The sequence below is a fragment of the Archocentrus centrarchus genome, chromosome 9, assembly GCF_007364275.1.
Source record: "Archocentrus centrarchus isolate MPI-CPG fArcCen1 chromosome 9, fArcCen1, whole genome shotgun sequence".
In the NCBI taxonomy this organism is placed as follows: Eukaryota; Metazoa; Chordata; class Actinopteri; order Cichliformes; family Cichlidae; genus Archocentrus; species Archocentrus centrarchus.
In genome coordinates, this window is record NC_044354.1 from 25,618,786 (window position 1) to 25,642,425 (window position 23,640).

Sequence of the window (23,640 nt, forward strand, 5' to 3'; positions counted from 1 at the left end):
CATTGTCTTAGCACACACACCTGATTGCTCCAGATCAGCAAACTGCCAAAACTTTTGCTTTTATAGAGATGCTCACACTTGCTGATGATTACTTCATTAGCAGCACCTGATTAGCAGCAGCTAGCTGCTACTTACCCTCTTAATTCCTATGGAAGCAACAAGAGTGCACTTAGTTTTTCAGATGACGCTATGCAGTCCTGTTGAAAACTCTCTTTTTCACGTGACTATACAATCTGCTCTACAGTAGCTACATGGCTTCATTTCGTGATGCTAGTAAGTTTCCATTTAATCCATCAGCTGAAAATCTATATCACAGAACATACTGTCAGGAAAATAATCAGCAAAAACACTTTAAACTTAAACTGTGGAGTTGACACAGATGCGCGCGCACACACACACACACACACACACACACACACACACACACACACACACACACACACACACACAGAATAACTAACTTGTCATTCTCAATTGCATAGATGTAGCTGGTACTGAAGTGTCCAGTTGTGAGAAGTTCTGATGTAGTCTTGCCCTGGAACAGCAGCTGTGATCTGGCCATCTTTACCAAGATGAGACGTACCAGTTCGCCCATGTACATCCCACTGATCATCTTCTCAAACCTGCATACAACATGGAAAAAAAAAATATATATATATATGCATCATGTGCATATTTTCATAAAACGTGATGAGGATATATATATACTGTGGGTACGGAAAGTATTCAGGCCCCTTTAAATTTTTCACTCTTCGTTTCATTGCAGCCATTTGCTAAAATCAAAAAAGCTCATTTTATTTCTCAGTAATGTACACTCAGCACCCCGTCTTGACAGAAAAAAAATCAGAAATGTAGAAATTTTTGCAAATTTATTAAAAAAGAAAAACTGAAATATCACATGGTCATAAGTATTCAGACCCTTTGCTCAGTATTGAGTAGAAGCACCCTTTTGAGCTAGTACAGTCATGAGTCTTCTTGGGAATGATGCAACAAGTTTTTCACACCTGGATTTGGGGATCCTCTGCCATTCTTCCTTGCAGCTTCTCTCCAGTTTCGTCAGGTTGGATGGTGAAGGTTGGTGGACAGCCATTTTCAGGGCTCTCCAGAGATGCTCAATTGGGTTTAGGCCAGGGCTCTGGCTGGGCCAGTCAAGAATGGTCAGAGTTGTTCCGAAGCCACTCCTTTGTAATTTTAGCTGTGTGCTTAGGGTTATTGTCTTGTTGGAAGGTGAACCTTCAGCCCAGTCTGAGGTTCTAAGCACTCTGGAAGAGGTTTTCTTCCAGGATATCTCTGTACTTGGCCGCATTCATCTTTCCTTCAATTGCAACCAGCATGATGCTGCCACCACCATGTTTCACTGTTGGGATTGTATTGGGCAGGTGATGAGCAGTGCCTGGTTTTCTCCACACATACCACCTAGAATTAATGCCAAAAAGTTCAATCTTCATCTCATCAGACCAGAGGAATCTTATTTCTTATAGTCTGGGAGTCCTTCATGTGTTTTCTGGCAAACTCTCCGCAGGCTTTCATATGTCTTGCACTGAGGAGAGGCTTCCGTCGGGCCATTCTGCCATAAAGCCCGACTGGCGGAGGGCTGCAGTGATAGTTGACTTTGTGGAATTTTCTCCCATCTCCCTACTGCATCTCTGGAGCTCAGCCACGGTGATCTTTGGGTTCTTCTTTACCTCTCTCACCAAGGCTCTTCTCCCACGATTGCTCAGTTTGGCTGGACGGCCAGGTCTAGGAAGAGTTCTGGTCGTCCCAAACTTCTTCCATTTAAGGATTATGGAGGCCACTGTGCTCTTAGGAACCTTGAGTGCTGCAGAAATTCTTTTGTAACCTTGGCCAGATTTGTGCTTTGCCACAATTCTGTCTCTGAGCTCCTTGGGCAGTTCTTTCGACCTCATGATTCTCATTTGCTCTGACATGCACTGTGAGCTGTGAGGTCTTATATAGACAGGTGTGTATCTTTCCTAATCAAGTCCAATTCATGTAATTAAACACAGCTGGATCAATGAAAGTGTAGAATCATCTCAAGGAGGATCAGAAGAAATGGACACCATGTGAGTTAAATATGAGTGTCACAGCAAAAGGTCTGAATATTATGACCATGTGATATTTCAGTTTTTAAGTTTTTAATAAATTTACAAAAATTTCTACATTTCTGTTTTTTTCTGTCAAGATGGGGTGCTGAGTGTACATTACTGAGAAATAACATGAACTTTTTTGATTTTAGCAAATGGCTGCAATGAAACAAAGAGTGACAAATTTAAAGGGGTCTGAATACTTTCCGTACCCACTTTATATATGAAGCTCCTGCCAAAAATGCTTTATTTACTCAAGCACAAACAAATAGGAAAGAATGCAACAGAAAGCTGAACAAATGCTCAAATACTGAGCTGTAAACTCTGGAGGCCTCGTTACAAAATCAATAATGTTTCAGCAATCTGTGCAGAGGAAACTTCTAAAAATGCTGCTGCAATCTTTTAACAGAAACCAAAATCTGACAATAACATGCAAGTAAGGTGCACAACTTGCACCTGCGTGACATTTTCATGTCTTTTCTTTTTTCCCCCCAAGTTCTTTGGAAAATACTCTATCAATCAAAACTGATAATTAATGCTGTGGTAAACCTGCAACTGTTTATTGTGTTGATGAGCAGGCTTGTCTGCATCAGAGGCTTGCTTATCTGATATTCCAGATAGCAGCATGTGTTGAAATGAAGAGAACTGAAATCCCAAAAATTGATACATTTTGTCTCTTCTTTCCTTTTCTAACAAAAATCTAACATTGGAGTCCTCGATGAGAGAAGACACATATTTGACATTTTAAAAGCAAATCTAAAAGCAGACAATCTTTTCTTCTCACTTGTCTGGATTTGAGAATGAGGAAAAAAGTTAAGTGATACTGTTTTATAATTAACTTTTTAAAGATCTAATTTTAGTTATGATCTGTTGGAAGATTCATTCATTTCCTTCTGTGAATGCACACAACTGTGTGACAGGCTGCACTACTTACGCATTGACAATCTAGGTAGCAGCCCATCTTTAATCTGTTTCATTAACCTCTACAGAACTGGATTTTACATGAACCGTGTAGTTACTAAGCCCTTTTTGCAATTATGATCTGACCTGCAGTTAGTATCTGTTGCACAGGTCTGATCACACCAGTAGGGCTCCAAATAGCAAAGATCTCATTTAAGCAGCTGTCCTCCTTCTCTTTCTGCTTCACTGTTTTTTAGGTTAATAAAATACATTTCTATCCAGTCAAGTCCAAGAAACTACTTGTAGCAACTAGAAATTGATGCTTCTTAAATAAATAAATAAATGAAGCAAATATGCTTATATAAAGCAGACAGTAGCAGTAGAGTTTTTAGAATTACTGCACTGATAATTACAATATTTCAGAGACATAATAAATACACTGTTATTTACGGTTTGCTTCAGTTATCTCAATTTGATACAAAAACCATATGCAGAGGTAATTAAAATACTACAAAAATAAAATGGACATAAATGCATACAAAGTGGCAGCAAGTGGGGAATTTGTGTCTAACATCTGATCACACGCCGTGGAACTAAGAAATAAATGGCCTAATCTTCGAAAGTACCAAAACTCCAATTAACAAACCAGACTTAATCTTTTATATTTGTATTTAAAAAAATAAAAATTAGATATAAGCCACAACTGTCTAACCCAAGTTTGGAACAGTCAGAATAATTAGGCATTAAACTAACTCATTCATTGCAGTATCTGAACAAGGTTAACAGTGACTCATTTTTGGAAGTATGTGAATCTTTCTCCTCTCATCAGCACAGGCTGCACCTATGCATCTCCTTTGTCCTGTCTCTCTGCATAGTATGCTTTATTGTGGGTGGAAAGTTCGACATCAGCCAACTGTAAACTTAAATCAGTCACTTCACCCCCAAAATGCCTGTCTGGACAAAATGCCTGTTATTGAGGCTTCTCATGTGACGTCAAGTTCAGAGTTGTCTGCCATGGTTGCTAGGGAAAAATGTGTATTCCCAACATGTTGGTAGTTGCTGGCTGGCACTGGGTGAAACTGGTTGCAAAGAAGGTGCTGCACCAAATCCCTCTAGTGATTGCTTTGGTTTCTAGCAGGTCACCACAGTTGCCTGTTGTTTTTTTATGTTTGTCTGCAAATTCTAACTACGAGCCAAGTAGCAGTAAAACTTAAAGAAGTGGTTTGCAAACCGGAAATGGAGAAAGTAAAAGTTGTGCCTTTTGAAACATGCTCGCTTCTTCATTTCCAGTTTGCATTGCACTTTTCACAACTTGCACTTTTCACTGCAGCTCTGAGAGTAGCTGAACAGTGTTTGTGAACGTGAATACTATTTTTTCCCTCACAACAGGTGGTTGCCAGTTGGTGGCGACTCAGTCTCTAGACCTGTGTGACTGGGGCCTGGCCTTAGTCATGTAATCCTGCATTGTCACCATGTGTGTCACACATCCAAAATGGCACACAAGTTAACATCACATGGTTAGTGATTATATGTCTGCAAAACCTCAAAAGCCCTAGGGTACAGTGATTTTCTTGACAGAACCCTGAATTAATAGATGAAATGAATATTTTACATTAATGTCAGCAACAACAAAAGCTGAAGCAGTCACACAATATATATCAATAGACCCATATGAACAATGGAAATCAGAGAAATAGTGATGGCTAATTCAAGCCTGTATGTCTGTGAAGCCACCACTGTGTTGTTTTATCTAATAGCAAGTCAGGTAAGAACAAACACACTCACAGCTGCTTGCCAGGGTTCAACGAGCCTGCGTCTAATTCTTGGTCAATGTCAGTGCGTAGGTCCTCGAGGGCCCCGTCATCCCCAAAAGCGCCCCACTCAGTATTAACGCACATCCGCCCCTCATCACCATCCAGGAGATCAATGTTCCTCATCTGCTCCATGTAGCAGGCGTTGGTCCCCGTTCCTTGAGGAAAGACATTTCACAACAACTGACTGAAAAGAGGGGTGTGTGTTAGGAGCTAAGCAGTTAAACATTTAAGATTAAATTTACAAGCCAAGTGTATAAAATTGAAAGCGTCTAATACTTTTCCAAGAAACGCTTCTCATTCCTCCCCTTTTCCTTCTCATTCCAATCTATTCCTATTTTATACAATATTAGAGTTATGGGGAAGAAAATGAAGTACTTCACAGCATACACTGTATACAAACAAGATAAAGAAGAATAAGAAATGCAGAACCTTGAACGAGGCCATAGAAAGTTCTTTAATGAGTGCATGTGCTGTGGCGTTCAGCATTTCAAGACTTTTTTTTTTTTTTTTTAAATTGACGAATGACCATATTTTTAACTAACAGGAAACAGGAAAATAGTGCACAATGTTAGACAGTCTAAGGATGGCGCATTTTATACCCTAAGATTAACAGGTATTACATCACATGTTAATACCCCACTAACTGTTGTGTGGTTAAACACTTACATACATGATATTCACGGCTTACCAACAATGAGGCCAACTTCACAGTGACGGTCATCAAAGCCACAGGTCATCATGGTTCCCACTGTGTCATTGACTACTGCCACAATGTCAATGTCAAAGTCCTGCAATGAGAATCTGTTTATTAAAACAAGCAGTTATTTGAATTCACTGCTTCTTGCATCATAGAATTGTGTATTTAATCTAGCATTGCCGTTTGTCTTATTTCACTCAACTGGAAATCTTTAAGTTTTTATAAGGACATCATTCAAATATATTATATAAACTGGTTTTCTTGGTTTGCTGAGGTTATTGTGTTATTATTATTTGCTCTTTAGTTATTGTCATTACCCCAGGTGACCTGCACAAGACCCAAGTTATTAGAAGTCCAAGCACTCACAGTGTGAAGACCCTGTTGTATCTGCTCTGTTTATTCACAGTCAGTCCTCCCCTGAATTAAATGTATCTGCATATGAGCCATAGCCAGATGCTGTTTGGCTTCCTTTACCTGAACTGCTGGTATCATTGTAAGCTCATACAGAAAGTAACAGAAACTTTCACATTTTGCCATTTGTACTTTTTTACAACTTTCCATTTTTTTGCTCCAACGAGAATTATTTGGAGGTTAGCTGTCAACAAACACACTAAATGTCTTGTTTGTGGTGAGTGTAGCCACGACTCTACTCAGAATTCACCATAAACTCTGGCTTTGGCTATTGGTTCAGTCCTTACTCCTTTTCCCCATTTATGCATGCTTACAAAACTGATTCATAAAGCCCCTGGATACATGCAAATATTCAGCTTGCATGGACATGTTTGCACTGATTGGTAAATCTGATCATAGCACAGTCTCACAGCCAACAATGTGGCAGATGCATAACACAACAACTTAGGCTGGTGGTCTGCATTTGTCTACTTGTGTTGTTCTGAGTCTTTCCACTACTTCAGCCAGCTTACTGAAGAAATTAGCAAGGCTTTCACAAGCAGCATATGAACCAGTGATCGGATCATCAGCTGTGTTATATTCTCTTCATCATCCAACCACTGACAAAGAGTGATCACTGTCAAGATGTGCATGTTTCTTGTTGACGTGTGGGATTTAAAGACCGGACTGATCTGTGTCATGATACACAATGGAGAAAAACGAGCAGGCTTGCCTTGTGGTGTCAGGAGTGTTGTGAGATCATGTTGCAAAGTTCCCTCAGGATCAAAGAAGCAATACTTCTTCTATCAACAGGTAACTTGCCAGGTCACAAAACAAATCATCTAAAACTGATTTCTTGAACATGACAATGAGCTCGCTGTACTCAAATGGCCTCCACAAATCACCAGATCTCAATCCAATAAAACACTTTTGGAATGTGGTGGAACAGGAGATTCACATCATTGATGTGAAGCCGACAAATCTGCAACAACTGTGTGAGGCCATCATGTCAATTTGGACCAAACTTCCGGCACCTTGTTGAATCTATGCCATGAAGAATTAAGAAGTTCTGAAAGCAAAAGGGGATCCAAACTCCTAGAAGATGTACCTCATACAGTAGCCAGTGAATGTAACTGCAGCTACAATTTTGAGCCCAAACAGTGAGCTAGCACTGTGTCAATACGCTTCCAAATTTTCCAGGCGTTTATAGATTTGCAAATGTTTCTATTTTTACCCCTCTTTTCTTGATGGATTTCCTCAGAAGGCTGACCACATCCTTTCCTTCCACTCCACTTGACCTGAAGCCTTTGGTCCAAGACAATAAAACAGCCTGCAAACAGGAAAACAAAAACAGGGCAAGTCAATTTAATAATAAAGTGACCAAGTGAATCAACCAAGGTGGATTACAAATCACCCAAGAACTGCCCATCATGACACAGTAATTCACCACTGGCTGCATTAGTCCCCAACTCAGGTGACAAAGCACACTGTGTACATCACCAACTTATACCATAACCTGGCAAAAACAAAATGCTAACTCTTCCCTGTAAAATGTGTATGTTTAAAAAAGCAAAGGCCATAAATAGCCGTGGCTAAGTACCATACCATATATCTACTTTTATATACAGATCTATTAATTAATTATTTAATTAATTAATATTGAAAACCCGTTAGTGAATCTGCTTTAAGCTATACTCCATTTAAAGGTTAAAACTGCTTTAACCCAATATGAATCATTGTTGATGTCAAATTATGTTTACCATTAGAAGTTACATTTATGAAAAACACCTCATAATTCATGGTCCAGTCACCTCCACACCACAGCCTGGTAACATGTCTAGAACATGAAAGCTGCTTATTATAACTAGCATTCATTCACTAGAGGAAAGCATAATTAATCAATATTATGACTAAACAAATTTAAAGGTGAAAGATTTACATTCTGCCCATCCTGAAGACTCTTAAAATGAATTTCACAGTCCAAGCAGATGGTGGATTTTAAAACACCATATACAATCCAGACTAAGTGGTCTGACACTCATGAACACACTGGCGTAGGTGAACTGTCTGCAGAGTGGATGCGCCTCACAGTGTATTTTACTGGTGACACACATTCAGTGTAGGGCTGTATGCATTACAGGCAAAAGGTGACTGTGAGCTTTGTTTTGATGTCATGACTTCAGATTGTACAACACTGCAAAACCTCAAGTTTCCTAGTTAGTTTATTATGTTAGTCATCATGCACAAACTACAGAGGACTACATAACAAAAATTCACTTAGCAACTGCCATCTGGTACTGGCCAAATAAATGCCCAAGTCATTTTCTCCCAATATATAATTACATTTTTAAAAAGCAAGCATTTGTGGCCTTCCAGTTAAAAAAGAAAATTGTGCAAATCTTGTGTACAAAAATAAAAAAAAGAAGACTGAATGCATGCTCTAACTAAGGTAGGTTGACCGACTATAGTGGCAGTATTGCACTATAGCAACAGGTTTGAACATTAAATTTGAAATAACATAACGGACTACAATAAAGTGCCAAGTCTCAGCTTTAATATAAGCAGGTATATGTTTATAAGGACAGAACAGCTTGGGGAACGCAGCCCTTTTAACACACTGTGCCTGAAAGTAATTGGAGAGTCTGGTTACTAAAACCTTCTTGGGAAGCTGCGCGTTGTTTCAACATATGTTTATGGACAAAGGTGCTCACCTGTAGGTTCAAGCTGACTGAGGGTTGCAAATTAGGCTGAGGTGGAGTTATCTGTCAGTATGAGAAGTAAAAAGGTGACTATGCAAATTAAAAACATAATTTTTTTTTTTTTTTTTGAGATTACGGAATATGCCTTTAATATGATCAGTTCAAAACTTTCTTTTTGTTTGTTGTCAAACAGTTTTATTGAGGAACATGAAACATGAAACAAACATGAAAACTGAAACATCAACAATACAAATCCGTCCTCTTTTGATATGAACATAAAACATAAAGACAATACAAAGTCAAAACAAAACAAAGGTAACATAAATAAACAAGGACATTCTCAAGACCCACCCCTCTCCCCTGTCCCTAGGACTTACATCTTATCACACCAAGAGTCAAATCAAATTCTCTTCAAATAGAGTTATCAATATATTGTCGAAGGGGTTGCCAAGTTCTATTGAATCGCTTTAAGTTATTTGCTAAGGAAAACCTTATTCTTTCCAGGTGAGAGAGCTTTACCAGTTCTTCCAGCCACAATTTAACCGATGGAACCTCTGATTTTTTCCCAGAACATCAACACTAGTTTTTTCCCTACGATGAAGGCATAAGATGATAATAGTCGTTGGTATTTATTAAGTTGTGAAAGTTGAACAGAAACTCAGTACAGTCAGAAGTGGGTCCAGCCTCAACTCTGTATGAAACATATCTGATAAAGTTTTGAATATGCCAGACAAAAAATGGGGCTAATTTTGTACACAAAGAGTAAGAATGGAGAAGTGTGGCTTCTTCAATATGTCATTTGTCGCACAGTGGGGATGTGTTAGGGAAAATTTTATGTAACTTCACCTTACAGTAATGATGCCTGTGAATGATTTTAAATTGAATAAGACAGTGTCTAGAGTTGGCAGAGCACTTGTGAATATTCTCTAGCGCAGCCTTCCAGAGTTCGTCGCTTATCTCCATTCCTAAATCCTGCTCCCAGCCTGTTCTAAGGCCCTGCATGGACGGCGAGGATCTGGACAATAACACATTATAAATCCGGGAGATTAGATGTCCTTCCCCACCCCCAATTTGAAAAGTTCATCAAATTCATAGGTATTATATTCTCTAAAGTGCGCATGTGTTTTTTGGCATAGCCCTAACCTGTAGATATCTAAAATGATTATGTTTATGGAGACCAAATTTGGCCCGAAGTTGCGCGAAAGAGGCAAAATTACCACCCACCAACAGGTCAAAACATAATAATTTTTAAGAGAGACATCAGCGGAAGTTTGATTTCTCTGTTGTACAAGTGTACACAGAAAAACTAGAAAATGGCAGATACTGAGGAGGTCGGTAACTCTTTATGAGTATAGAGTGAAAGAGGATGTAGGCCAGGGACCAAATTATATAAAACACCCAAAAATAAACCGCCTATGTTGTAGAACCAGAGTTCTGTGGACTGATGAAATAAAATCAGTTTTCTTCAAAATGATGGAAAGAGGAAAAATTTGAAGGAAAAAAACAGCTCATAAGCCAAATCACACCACCTACTAGGGGTTTTGTTACAGCTTAGAAGATTTACTATACATCTCTCATTAGCACTGCCATTTACTGAATATTTCACTGCTGATGGAAGTAACAGGGAATACAAAAGCATTGTGTGTGTTAACAATCAGCCAAATCCATCAAAAATCATAACATTAAGTATTACAAACACATGACCGAAGTGATCAAAGGGCTTTTTAGTGTGAAGGAGGAAAAAACCCCCAATACAAGTAAAAGTTGAAGGTGTTTGCAGTCAAGGCCTGAGAGAGGAACACAAGCGAAGATGTTACACATTTGCTGATTTCTGTTGGACTCAAGGCTGTTGCTGACTGACAGTTTTAGTTGAAAGATGACTTTGCTTAATGTGCATCAGACTAGTTAGCTCTCAATCAGAGCAGTCATGAGATTAGATTTTCAAATCTAGATGATTATGGTCATGGCCGTGGCCAAAAGAATTTAAGATAACACTGCTATAGCTATAGAAAATTTTATCAAAAAAAATCTGACTCATGAAGTGAGTTATTGAAACTGAACTGCCATATTTGCAAGGGAGTGGTGTTAAAACAGTTATAACATCCATGTTTTTCTGTATTGTCATAAAACCACAGATGATAAAACTGAGACTTGGCAATTTAATGTAGTTTTAAAAAAAAAAAAAAAGTCAACAAGAATGCAAAGAGCAAGTGTCCAGACTGGATTGTATCACTCTTTGTGCAGCAAAAGAAGAATTAGATAGAATGTCAACATAATAACCTAAGAAAGGCAGCAGTGTGATGAAGCCCTCACTGACAGCTGCAAGTAAAAGCAACTGACAGCAGAGGGCCATTAGAGAAACTTCACACTGTGTTCAATGCCCTGAAAGAAAAGAAAGGCCCAGTTCATGCAACAGTAGAGCGCCGTCACTCGCCACACCCCCTTCTTCGTGTTGAGTTGATCCAGACAGGAAAGGTTATCAGACGACCAGCCAAGCGTACAGACATGACATTCCTAAAACCCGCTGTCTCCCTACTACGGTTACGACCCACAGATCTAGCAAGGAAACACTTTAAAGAAGATGTCTAAAGTACTGTAGCATTTTGAACATCTGAAGAGGGGGCGAGAATTTGTGTCATTCAGCAACAACTAATATGGCAAACTTGAAACGGTAAGTTGCACAGAGAAGAAAAATTGAATTGCTTTCTTTTGATTTATTTTAAATAATTTCAACTGTTTTTATACAGTACCATTCAAATGATTGGTCACACTCACCCATTTTGACTGGTACTGTATCTAAAAATAAAAGTTCTAATTAAACAGAAATGCAAGAAAGAAACAAATGTAACTGAATTGCCACAGTGAACAGACAAATCTATCCAAAATCTGACACAACTATGATTCAGCGGCAGAACTTCTGACTCACTCACCTCATCCAACTTGGTCTGCTGGCAGGGAAAAGAGAAGGTGAAACCCAGAGGAAGCTTTTTATCTTTGATGCCCATCTTCTCCAGATAATTAGCCAGACAGTCAGCTATGTGGTCAAAAAACTACAAGAGAGGAAAGGTCAGTTTTCTTAGTGATGAAAATTTACATGTTTAATTTTCTATGCACATGTGTACAGTTGATCCAGCTCCCAGTTTCAGCTGAGCTTAACTGTCCGACAGCAAAACAAGCCCAAATCATCACCCTTCCACCCCCCACTAATATGTGTGTAGAAACGTTCTAACCCTTCTTGCATGTAAAACCACCACCAGATTTATGACAAGTGAGCATCAGCCAATTTTGTACTTGCTGCCATGCTATGTTAATGAATCTGACTCATTTTAAAATCAATGGACTTGTGCTCGCTGCCTGCAACCTGCAAACTATCTTCATACAGTCACATCCCCATTTCTCTGCATAAGGAAACACATTTACCTGGAGGTAAAGCGGAAAAAGCAGTTACAACTACTATGCTGTAAGAGAGAAGCCTGCAGTGCTAAGGGCGAAAAAGGAGAAAGTCCAGCTGGAGAAACTTTTTTTTTTTAAGCCAAATGTCAAATTTTATTAAAAAATAAAAATAAACAAATAAATTTACACAACAACAGTTTAACCTCCTAGTCTGACTGATGAGCCTTCATTAAAAACTAAGTGAAGCAGTTCAGTGTGTAAAACATGTTTGTTCACTTGGTCAAAGCCACCAGAGGGTCCAGCACATTCCCCATGTGTTCCCTCAGACTGTGGTCGGCCATGGCCCTCTAACTCTCCATCTCAGATATGATTAGCTCTATGTCCTCTTTCTTCACGGTGACTTCGGCCAACTACTTTTCTCTCACTTGCTTTCTGTTCTCCCAACCTTCTGCCTCCAATCACTGACACGGCCGTTTCTAAATCAGAGCTGGAGTTTTCCTTCTCCTCTACGTGGTCTGTGACCCTCTCCAAATCAGCGGCCCCACTGTCATGTTCCCGAGTCTTTTCTGTCGGCTTTAATATTACACTTCAGTATATTTCTAACCAACTAGGCAGCTCATTCTCTCTTGACAATACTTTCTTTAAAGACATAACACATTTTAGTGTCAACTTAAAAGACAGCCAGCTATAAAGTGAGATCAGAGGTCACATGTGACATGATATTTGGATGCAGACTATAATGTGATGTTTAGACTCTCCATATATCATTCCCTATATGCTGTCATAGAAACAATGGCAGTAAGAAACATAGCTTTAAATAGCTCTGTATAGCATCATTATCACTTTGACCTTCAGATCAGTAAACCTGAAGGAGAGATGCTACTGACACTAAATGGAATCAGTATGGGTGGCTTTCTTTTTCATATGACTCTATATCCAGCTTCTGTTGTACTTCATGTCATTAACACTTTCCTATTAGTCTGTATAAGAACGTGTACAACAAACAAAAGCAGATTAAACAAGCTTAACTGTTTACTGCAACATTATTAAAATTTATAAACCAATCATTTGAGCTCCTTCATGAATTCAGTTCAATTCAACAGTCTTATAAGAGCTTAAAAAAGAGGCACTGAAGTTTTTAATTAGTTTGTTGTTTTGATTTTCATGTCGAGCTACATGATTCAGGCTGCCTGTGGTTTGCAGGGAAGTCGGTGCACACTTTAATTTAATGTTGATATAGACTGCATTATCGTTCTCTTTCAAAGCCCAGGCTACTGCTGAGCTTCTTATTTTTTAGTCTTCACCTTGCTACATCCTGAGGCCATGAAAATGGATGCTTGTGGATGGGGAATTAGTAAAACACTGGGTGAACATGACACTACAGAAAGCTACAGGCTCAGCTGGGGTTGGTGTTCGTGGTGGTCTCGGCATCTGTTATATTTGTCTGTTTTTAGTTTGTTGTGTTATGAGTTCTGACATCCCCAGAAAGCTCAGTCTGTCGGTTTACAAAAGCCTAAATATCTTGTTTTTTAATATTTTTTTAAAAAGTGTATTTTTGTTTATATGACATAGTGGATAACTGGTAATCAAAGGGAAGCCAATCCACTTATTAAGTTAATCACTGGTTAATGTGCTCTAAATGCAAGGTGGCATAAACACACTGACATCCTAACAAAAACTTTGCTCTGTCAGTAATGTGTACCATGTAAATACAGTCACAGTAAAAAAAAAAAATTTTAAAATGGGGTGACCTTTTTCAAAATCCAGGCTTTTACATATCAGGACATAAAAAATAGTCTGGTCTCTAACAGCTCTTATTGTGTGTGTGTGTGTGTGTGTGTGTGTGTGTGTGTGTGTGTCTGTCTTAACACATTGCAAAACTACATAGGGTTTTTTTAATGTTTTTATCTCCTTTGTTAAGCACATTGAGCTTATGTATAATGGGCACTGCCATTTTATACTGTATCATTATTTATTTAAGCCAAAATGCAAAAGCACTGTGTGGGAAAAAAATAAGTACACCCTTAGTGGCAGCCAAGTGCTGCTAATTAACTGCACTTGATTAACTGATCACCAGCAAATGTGAGCATGTCAATAAAAGCAGAGGTTTTGGCACAGCTGCATGTCTGGAGTATTGAGGTTTGTTTTAACAATGTCAGGGAGGAAAGACATCAGTAACTGTTTCTGCCCATTAATTTGGGAAGGACTATAAACCCATTTCCAAATGATTTGAAGTTCATTATTCTACAGTGGAAAACAACCTCAGTCCAATGTTAAAGATCATGATAGTACAGTTAGAAATAGACTGAACATTTGCAGCTTGTTTGGAAGGGCTGCCAGTAAACAGCCTCTTCTCTCTAAAAAAGAACATGGCAGCGCAGCTTAAGTTTGCAGAGTTGCAAAGTCATTGTGTCGACTGTGAACTCCTCTGTACACCAAAGTATTCTAGAGTCAAGCTAAAGCTTGGCCCAAATTGGATCAGAACAGAACAACTGGCCTCATTTACTAACAGTGCTTACACACAAATCTGAGCGTGATTTATTAATACTTTGGTATATAAATTTGTTCCTAAAGTACTAACAAATTTAGACGTCCTGCTGACTGCTAGTACAAATAAATGACAGCCTGGCTGCAAGGCATTTAAACACCAGACTTCAAAATGAATACGAAAAAAAAAAAAAAACCATAAAATGAATAGGACTACTGCAACTAATGAGGGATACAATATTAAATTATCATTATGATGATATTATGATTTCTGTTTGGTCATCATTTAGTTTCCCAAAACAGCATAAGCCACAGAATTACAATTAAAAACAAAATACTAAATGGAAAGCTACAGGCTCGAACTGTTTTAACTTAAACATATTAAATTTTATTTAATTTTATCGTATCTTATCTTAAATTCTATTTTTCATTAAAATGTCTTCTATCATTGCTAGATGTCATCACTTACAGTATAATTCCTTGGCAGTATTTCACGGATACTGGAGAATCTGGATTTTTTTTTTTTCCCATTGCAGTCAGATCCTCATCTGGAGCTCACAGATTTTCAACCTGTTTTCTTCATTTTTTTCATATCAACTTTGATTCCAAAGTCTTTTTTTTACTTGAGCCACAGGGGATATGATATTCAGCACTCCTGTCATTTCAGCATGAGTGTTGCTTTTTATTTATTTATTTGTATTAAACGGTTGTTTCTCCCATGGAAACACTTCCCTCTTCTGGCTTCCTCCTTGGACCTCAGACACTTCAGAGACTATTATTCAACTTTCTACAGTCACATTTTCTCCTTTAGGGGTTCAGGCTTCTCTCTTACAACACTGTCGACACTTTCTGTTTCACATGGAGGTAAACCTGTTTCCTTAAATAGAGAAATGGGGGTGGGGCAATATGCAGATATTATGCAAACTGTATGGGGATTGCATAAGGCTGTTAGCTCCAAATGATTCTGATTTCCAGTGGTCAAATAGGCCGGTACACATGTTTCATAAATCCAATTGTAATTCTGCATGTGAACTCCTTTTTAGCACAGAGTGAGAAAATTTCCAAGCAAATATTAATAAACGATGCCCAATAATATAAAAGCACAGCAGCAAACCTACAACAGAATGGCTGAAAAAACAAAACATTTAAGGTGCTGCAATGGTCCAGTCAAAGTCCAGACCTCAACCTGATTGAAATCCTGAGGCAGAACTTTAGGACAGCTGTACCTGTACAGATGAACTAAAAATAAACTAATCCCAATTTAACTGCCATTTTTAGGTCAATGAGGCTGATTTCTCCTGGTACATCTACTCAGTGTGTACTTCTTCATACAAGCATGGATTGCACACCTCAGCCATAAGACAGGACGAGTCAAACAGTACTGTGCTTTGCTGTGTATCGCAAACATTAGCTGTCCATAATGTGGAACGCCTCTTACCTCAGACCCGCTGCCTCTCATTACGTGTTCAGGGATGTCGTAAATCTGACTTTCCATCTCCACTTTTTGCTTTCCATTACCCATAACTTTGACCAGAAGCACTCGGAAATTAGATCCACCAAGGTCGAGGGCCAGGAATTCTCCTTGTTCTTTAAAAGAACAAAAACAAAGTTACAAACAATATTAAACACACAAACAACCAGTGTGTTCCTGATTAATCAGAAAAAAAGTTTAATATTCCTATTCGTATTTTTAGGAACCCAAAAAAGGCCTTCCTCACTGCACTGCTTACATATTGGCAATATAAACAACCAGCTGATCCAAGCAGAGTCAGGCAGGGTGTAAACAAGTAGATAATAAATAACCATGCATACATAACAAGTGGCAAGGAAATCTGTTTTATAAGAGAAAAAAAAACATTGTCCAATATACTGGATTTTTAAATCACCAACTATCGGTGTCTGTATCGGTCTTAAAAATCTTCTTATCTGGGGTGCCCGGGTGGTTCAGTGGTGAAGCATGCGACCACATGTATAAGCATTGCGGTGCGGCTTTGAGTCCCGGCCTGTCACCAAGTTGCCTGCGTGTCCTTCCCCCATTTCCCATCTCTATAGACTGTCAATAAAAGCCGCTGTGGCCAAAAAGTTTTTAAAAAAAAAAATCTTTTTATCAGTTGCACACTAGAGAAAAGTACAGTGGTGTCAAGTTTTTATGATCAGATAAAAAAAAAACAAAAAAACCCTGCTACAAAAAAGAAGATTAGAACATTTAACCATGTTGCCTTATGACAAAACCTCCTTTCTCAATAAACACATTTTCACTGACTCATGTCAGTCTCATATGAAAAGCAATAAGAAACAGGAGTTACCTGTTCCATCAGGAGTGGAGCGCACAAACGTGGGCAGCATCTTGACAGCAGCTGTGGGGTTGGTGTCTCTGCACAGGCCTTTATCCATCTCTCGACGGAATCGCATGGACACGTCCATCAAACTCTGATCTGACAGCTGGAGGCGGTGGAGGTATTTGCCCACCTAAATAAATAATTAACAATGTTATTATTTATATCAGCACTAATTACTCTGCTTTAGAAAATATAATCTCCACTACAGAATTCCTTGGAAGAGTTCAAGGGGATAATTGTTCAGTAGTGTGCTGTAGCAGTGTGTTTAAAAAAAAAAAAGTTAAAGTTAAAAAAAGTGGCGCAGTGGGTAGGTGCTCACCTCGCTGGTTTGAGCCCCTGTCTGAGCGCATGCTGTTGCTGTGTCCCTGGGCAAGACACTTAACCCACATTACCTAAGTGTGAACGAGGTTGTGTGTTCCTCCTACAAGTGTGTGTGTGTGTGTGTGTGTGTGTGTGTGTGTGTGTGTGTGTGTGTGTGTGTGTGTGTGTGTGTGTGTGTGGTCAGAGGGGCCTTAGGCGCAAATTGGCAGCCACACTTCTGTCAGACTGCCCCAGTGGCTACATTAGTAGCTTACCACCACCAAGTATGATTGAGGTGTGAATGAATAGTGCATGAAATTGTAAAGCGTCTTTGAGTACCTTGAAAGGCGCTATATTATTATTATTATTATTATTATTATTATAAACACACACAAACTTAAGTGTAAACAAAGAACAAACAGCAGCATGTTAAAAGTGAATCTAAAATAGACACCAAACGACTTTTTCTAGTTTTCTAGTTTCTCTACCAGTAGCTCTTCTTGTTGTGCCAGGCTGGCACGCAGTCATTTTTGAAATTTTTTAATGAAACTGGTGGCATTGAGTGCTGCACTGCTGCAGGAAAGGTGTTGCCTACACTCCGCTGTCAAAATGTACAGTGTCCCCATGCCTAAAAGAGCTTGCTTATCAATTCCTGTTATTCCAGTTTTTTATTTACTTTGTAGTGTAATTACACAATGACGCTGCAATGAAAACATTCAATATATTTAAATCTCACCACCAAGGTATTTTCCTGCTGCTTCAATATAAGATTGTGAGACTCTTTATTGCATACCACCCTGAACTCACCCTGAATGCACCCTGAACTCACCACCCTGAACTCACACACTCACCCACTGTAACTGTGCAACACCCACATCTCTGTGCAATATTATATTATTCATACTGAACAATATCTAACATTCCTATATTGTGTAGTATCCAGTATTCATTCACTAGTGCAATATTCATTCACGAAGTGCAATATTCATCATCTTCATTATTATATGTATACACTTATTTACTTTTCTTACAATGTACAGATGCACCAATGTATGTATATATTTTTATACATTCTATTTTTTGTATATTTTATACATTGTTTATTTTCTGTATATTTCTTTATTATACTAGATTATAATATTTTTATTTTTATTTTAGAGAGTCTGATTTTCTGTTGCATGGCACTGAACAGGAGTGGCCCTCCAATCTCATTGTACATCCTGTATAATGACAATAAAGGCATTCTATTCTATTCTATTCTATTCTATTCTATTCTATTCTATACATCTACACATTTCGTTATGTGACTTACATCTTGTTTAATTATTTGTGAAATCAAATCATTACAAAATCTTTACAAAATTTGATAAGTGAACTCAGTGGTCTGGCGCAAGGCTAAATTAACAAAGAAATTAATTTCATGTGGTCTCAAAGCTTTTAGAGAAAGGCATTTATGACAGGACTTGAAAATATGTCCATTTCAGTGACTTAACTTTAGTCCTAGGTCACCGTGGTCCCTGGGCTGAACCATTTTTCTAGGCAATACACTGACATGAATGCTGCAATATTTGTGCACCATTGTTGTCAAAGTGCAAATTACATTTTCTAAATGGAAAAACCAATACTAGGCTGGAAAAGAGGCTGATCTCACACACACACACACACACACACACACACACACACACACACACACACACACACACACACACACACACACACACACACACAGACAAACAGTGGCATCACTGTATTAAAATGCAGATCCCCAGTTCTCATTGTTGCTCTTTTTTACTGACACATTTCAGTTAAATGGGAATGTTTTACTCAGATTCTCACCTCTCACTTGGAAATTGTACTGCCTGGCACCATATCTATTTGTTAAAAATAGATTTTCTTTCTCAATGTGAGAGCCTTACTCAGTATTATGTATCTCCTCTCAGACTCTTCAGTCCCACAGGTATTAGTTTTCCTGAAGTGTGGGGAAAAAGCTTTTCATAGAGTAAAATGGAGATACTTATTCCATACTTTGAAGGGATTTGAGAAGGGGAAAAATCCTCTTTAGGCTCCATATTACACACAGCTCCAGTATGTATTCCAAACAGTTCAAAGCTGGCAGAGTGATAAGGCAGAGGTACCCTCTTTAACCTCTTTTGTGTATTTGATATTGAGATCCCTTCATTAGTCTTTCACTAATCTTATCTTCAAGAGTGGGTCAAGAACAAGCATCATTTTCAGAGTTTTTTACTTTTCAGATGTCTGTGGGTTGAGTCAGGAAGGACATCTGCTGTAAAAAATCTGCCAAATTAAATGATATACAATATTAGTCCAAAGTTTGGACACACTCAAACTTTTGACTGGTACTGTATGCAATAATCTATCTTATTACCCATTCTCTCTGTCACCTTTAATTTGCTCTCAGATCAGTGCACCTCAGGCAGACTACAATATTGGAATAATAAAATTGATACTTCAAATGGACACTGAATTGTTGCTGGCAGGCTTTATTCTAAAGGCATAATTTTCTTCTTGAGTGACCTGCGCTCATTTTAAATTAACCTTTGTTAATCTATGTAAAAAAAACAAAACAAAAAAACCTTTCCCACCATACCTCCGAGTGAGCTTCATGATTCGATACTGAAGCACCTGATGTCATTTAAAGCAGCAATTTCTGTTGTGCACTAAAGACTTGCACAACTACAGCACCAGACAAAAGTTTGGACACGCTCACCCAAACTTTTGACTGGTATTATACATAAGTCTTATGTAGTTAAATGTTAACAAGAAAACAAAGTTCAGGATTTTGGACACATTTCATTTTTCATCACCTCACAGAGAAACGGTCCTGGGTTTGAATCCACGAGCCGGCTGGGGCCTTTCTGTGTGGACACATGATAGGTAACTAGTGATTCGAAATTGGCCGTAGGGATGAATGTGAGCATGAATGGCAGCCTGTCTCTATGTGTTAACCTTGCAGTACTTTGGTGACCTGGCCAGGGTCGCCAGAGTTACCCAATTTGACAGCTGGGATAGGCTCCAGCAGCCTTTAACTTCTTCTTTCTCAGGAGGAGAGCTGGACATCTCATAAAATAACTTTTTTAGCACTGTCATCTTGCTCCTACAGCTGTTCTAAACCACCATCATGACTGCCTCGTCCTCCACAGTACAGCTGCATGTGTTCTTCAGTGGCCTTGCACTTTTTTCTTTAGTGAAATGTGTCAGAACGGTTACATCAGTAAGTTGTCAGACCCCTACGCTTTATTACACACTCTACAGTATATTGGTAAAACCTGAAATTAGACCCCAAGAAGAGTCACAGCTGGTTGTCAAAGGGGCTTCTACAAAGATTACAGTAATTTCTAAAAACAGGTTTTCACTTTGGTATTAAGGGTTTAATAAGTCTTGACAGATGTGAATTCATACTTATTTTATTCATTTTAAATGAAATATAGAAAGGGAACGTGTCTGAATACTTTCTGAAGCAATTTTAAATGTCCACCTCAGTAGGAGGGTTTGGGAGACTAATTCATAATTTATAATGAATTCAGTGTAAGTGGCCACACGGTTAGAGCAGCTGCTAAAGATTTCATGGATGAATAGTAGCATCTAGGAACAAAATCATCAATTCTAACAACAAACCATTTAATGACAGCAAAGAACAGACTGCAACAATAGGAGAGTGCAGCAGAACAACAGAACAAAAGCGTTCTATTCAGCCACAAATCAAAAAGAATCTGCATAAAAGGTCCAAGAGCAATATTAATGGACAGCCATTGCAGAACAAATGCTGTAATTTATTTTGGGTATTTCAGCAGATTGCATAAGATTATCACCAGAAGGCAATGAATAAGTCAAACAGCAGGTAATATAATTAAAAAGAGATGAAAATATGATTCAAAATGGAATACAAAAGGAATGAAACTGTCTAAAATGGCAGTAAATTCTGGTGTTTTATTACCTTGTTATTTAGCAGTGATTAACAGGCATGTGTAAGTCTGTGCATTTTACCCATACAGTTACAGATGCAGCTTACTGATAACTTAGCGTCCATCTTTCATATTCAGTCTATGGCTATCTTGTAGCCAAACTACAGATTACATCTATTAGTATGCAAAGGCTGGTCTGAAAAAAAGGCTCTGCAAACTAGTTTACATTCTACTTTAATATCATTCAGCTCACAAAGGTTGACGGCCATATACGCTCATTCGACTGGTGAATGTTTCAGTGCACTGAATCGCTGGGCTTTTAATTTGAAGCGTTCACAGGAAGCGTTAGTTAAATCAGGGTTGCTGGGTTGATGATCCCTGTGTTTGCATGGATGATGACGTGTGTGTATGTGTGTGTGTGGTGAGCCTCTGAGTGCTGTAAAAAAGAAAGGCTGAGCAGAAAACTATAGTTATCTCCCTGACCTCAGTCAAGACAGTTTCCTATCTCCACCATGTTAACAACATAATGCAGTCACTTCACCAAAATGAGCAGATCAAAACAAGTTTGTGATTAACTTATCAAACAGAAGGAAGGCCTCCAAGCCTGTGTCAGATAAAGGCCTAATAATTTTTGCAACCAAAAAAAGAAAGAGTCCCCAGTCACTATTTGAACACAATATGTATAATAATAATTGTTATTGTAATAAATTTGTAATTTATGGTTAACATGTCATTAAGTAACCTGTCCCAAATGGGGGGATTGTATCAGGAAAGGCCTCCTGCTAAAAACTGTGGTGATCCCTGAGAAATAAGACAGCACCCCAAAGTACCACATCCTTAAGTAACCGTTCTATTCTGGATATGTGGAAGGGTGGAAATGGCATGGATAATTCTGTTTTAATACACCTAGTTTAACAAACGCAGATCTCGTTATGCAGTAATGATGGCAGTATACTGTACATGAATGATCAAGAACGGAGAGTCTTAGCAGGAAAAAGCCCAGGTTTCATTTACTGTTATCTGTGTCCTGTAGCCTAATGGGACACAAATGACAGCAGCCACTAAGGACATTAACTTTGCTGTGCTTTCACTTCTCTAACCAGTCAGAGCAGTAAAAGCATTTTTGTTTCTTACACACTTGAGCCATTTTTCCACGAAAAGGGCGTTAACGGTGCATTTACGAAGCCTAGTAGTATGACATCAAATTGTTTGCACAGTACGTATTTACTGTGTCCTATTCCTCAGGCCTTGCTCTAACCACTTCTACCCTTACGAAAATAGTGTGGTAGTGTGAGCACAGAAGTGATGTTATTCAATTAACGGCAGATTTTTGGACAGAGGGAGAAGTCGAAGCACGCAAACATTACATGCTAGCAGCCTAGCGACCTCTTTGACCCCGTTTTCAAGTCTTCTCTGCGGCGTATCAAGTTCAAATGTCACCTCACCACAAAGCAGATACCCCCACCGGGGACACTGCTGTGCACCAGTACTCACTTTATCTGCTTGGTCATCATGGAGCCCGGTGCTGTAAGGAGCCAGCGGGTTTGAGGTTGACATCTTCAGTTAGTTAGAGATGTATTTACGTCCCGTCCGTCCTCCTGCTGCGCTGACTTACAGAGGAAGTATATACAAAAAGACCTTCTATAAATAAAAATGATACTTTAAACCGCGGCTCGTCTTAAATTCGTAAATTAAACCCGTCTTTAAAAACAGAGTCGCGTAAAAAGTCCAGTGAAACTTCCAACTTCCTGAACCTAGTAGTTCATTGACGTCAGTGAGAATGAAGGATGCGGATTGGCTGCAGAGATGGCGCGGCAATCCTTTTTTTTTTCTCCCAAAAATAATCTACACAAATTTTATATATGGACAAAATAATTGGAATACAATATCTCAGCTGTTTTTCGTTACTTTGCATGTTGTAATTTTTATACATGGTCTGTGGAAGAACTGTGGACTAGTTACTGTGTAAAAGTTACTTTAGGCAGGTTAAATGTTCCAAATTGTATCCAATACCTTAATCGTAAGCAATTCAAACAAAGAAATAAACAGAAGAGCTGTGACAAATTATTAAAGATGCTTGGAACTACCTACCTTGACCTTGCCTTAAAGACCTTGAAAAACGGTGCTTTATGAAGCCAAATATAGAAATTATTTATAAACAAAATTTTTTAGATTTTTAAAATTTTTTTTTTATTTTTGTGTTTTATTTATTTAACTGGACTTTGTAGATCATATGTGTCAGACTCAAGGCCCGCGGGCCACATCCGGCCCGCGATATAATTTTATAAATTCCGCATACCTAATTGCGCTCTCACCACTTATACTACAAATCCCACAATGCACTGCATCGGTTACTGCGTAGTAAAAAGCCTGTGTGCTAACCCATTTTCTGTTGCCAGTGACACATTGATCAGTGATCAGCGGATAAAAACATCGGTCAGCACTTTTTACAGTGACATTTAAGCTAGTCTGACCCCCAAAAATGAAAAGTGGAAAACAGGGATTTTCTAAACAGGCAAGGCAAAGGATCTGATCGCTGACATCAGAGGTAAACCATCTGTCTCTTTTCCTCGCGTGCGATGTGCGGGTAAAAGAGCGGATTGGTGGGACGGAT

General features: G+C 38.6%; 1 protein-coding gene across 2 annotated transcripts in view; it reads right to left on the reverse strand.

The window, feature by feature from the left end:
* hk2 (hexokinase 2) overlaps window positions 1-22,583 on the reverse strand; it is a 33,227-nt gene extending 10,644 nt beyond the window's left edge. The window contains exons 1-9 of one of the 2 annotated variants that reach the window (XM_030737131.1): window positions 22,521-22,583; window positions 16,771-16,933; window positions 15,903-16,051; window positions 11,515-11,634; window positions 8,597-8,647; window positions 7,120-7,215; window positions 5,487-5,586; window positions 4,770-4,953; window positions 462-623 (exon numbers count right to left, since the gene is read on the reverse strand). In XM_030737131.1, the coding sequence (XP_030592991.1) occupies window positions 462-623; window positions 4,770-4,953; window positions 5,487-5,586; window positions 7,120-7,215; window positions 8,597-8,647; window positions 11,515-11,634; window positions 15,903-16,051; window positions 16,771-16,933; window positions 22,521-22,583 (1,088 nt within the window). The remainder of the gene's footprint in view (window positions 1-461; window positions 624-4,769; window positions 4,954-5,486; window positions 5,587-7,119; window positions 7,216-8,596; window positions 8,648-11,514; window positions 11,635-15,902; window positions 16,052-16,770; window positions 16,934-22,520) is intronic. The other variant, XM_030737132.1, reaches the window with a different exon arrangement.
* Window positions 22,584-23,640: the final 1,057 nt, after the last annotated feature.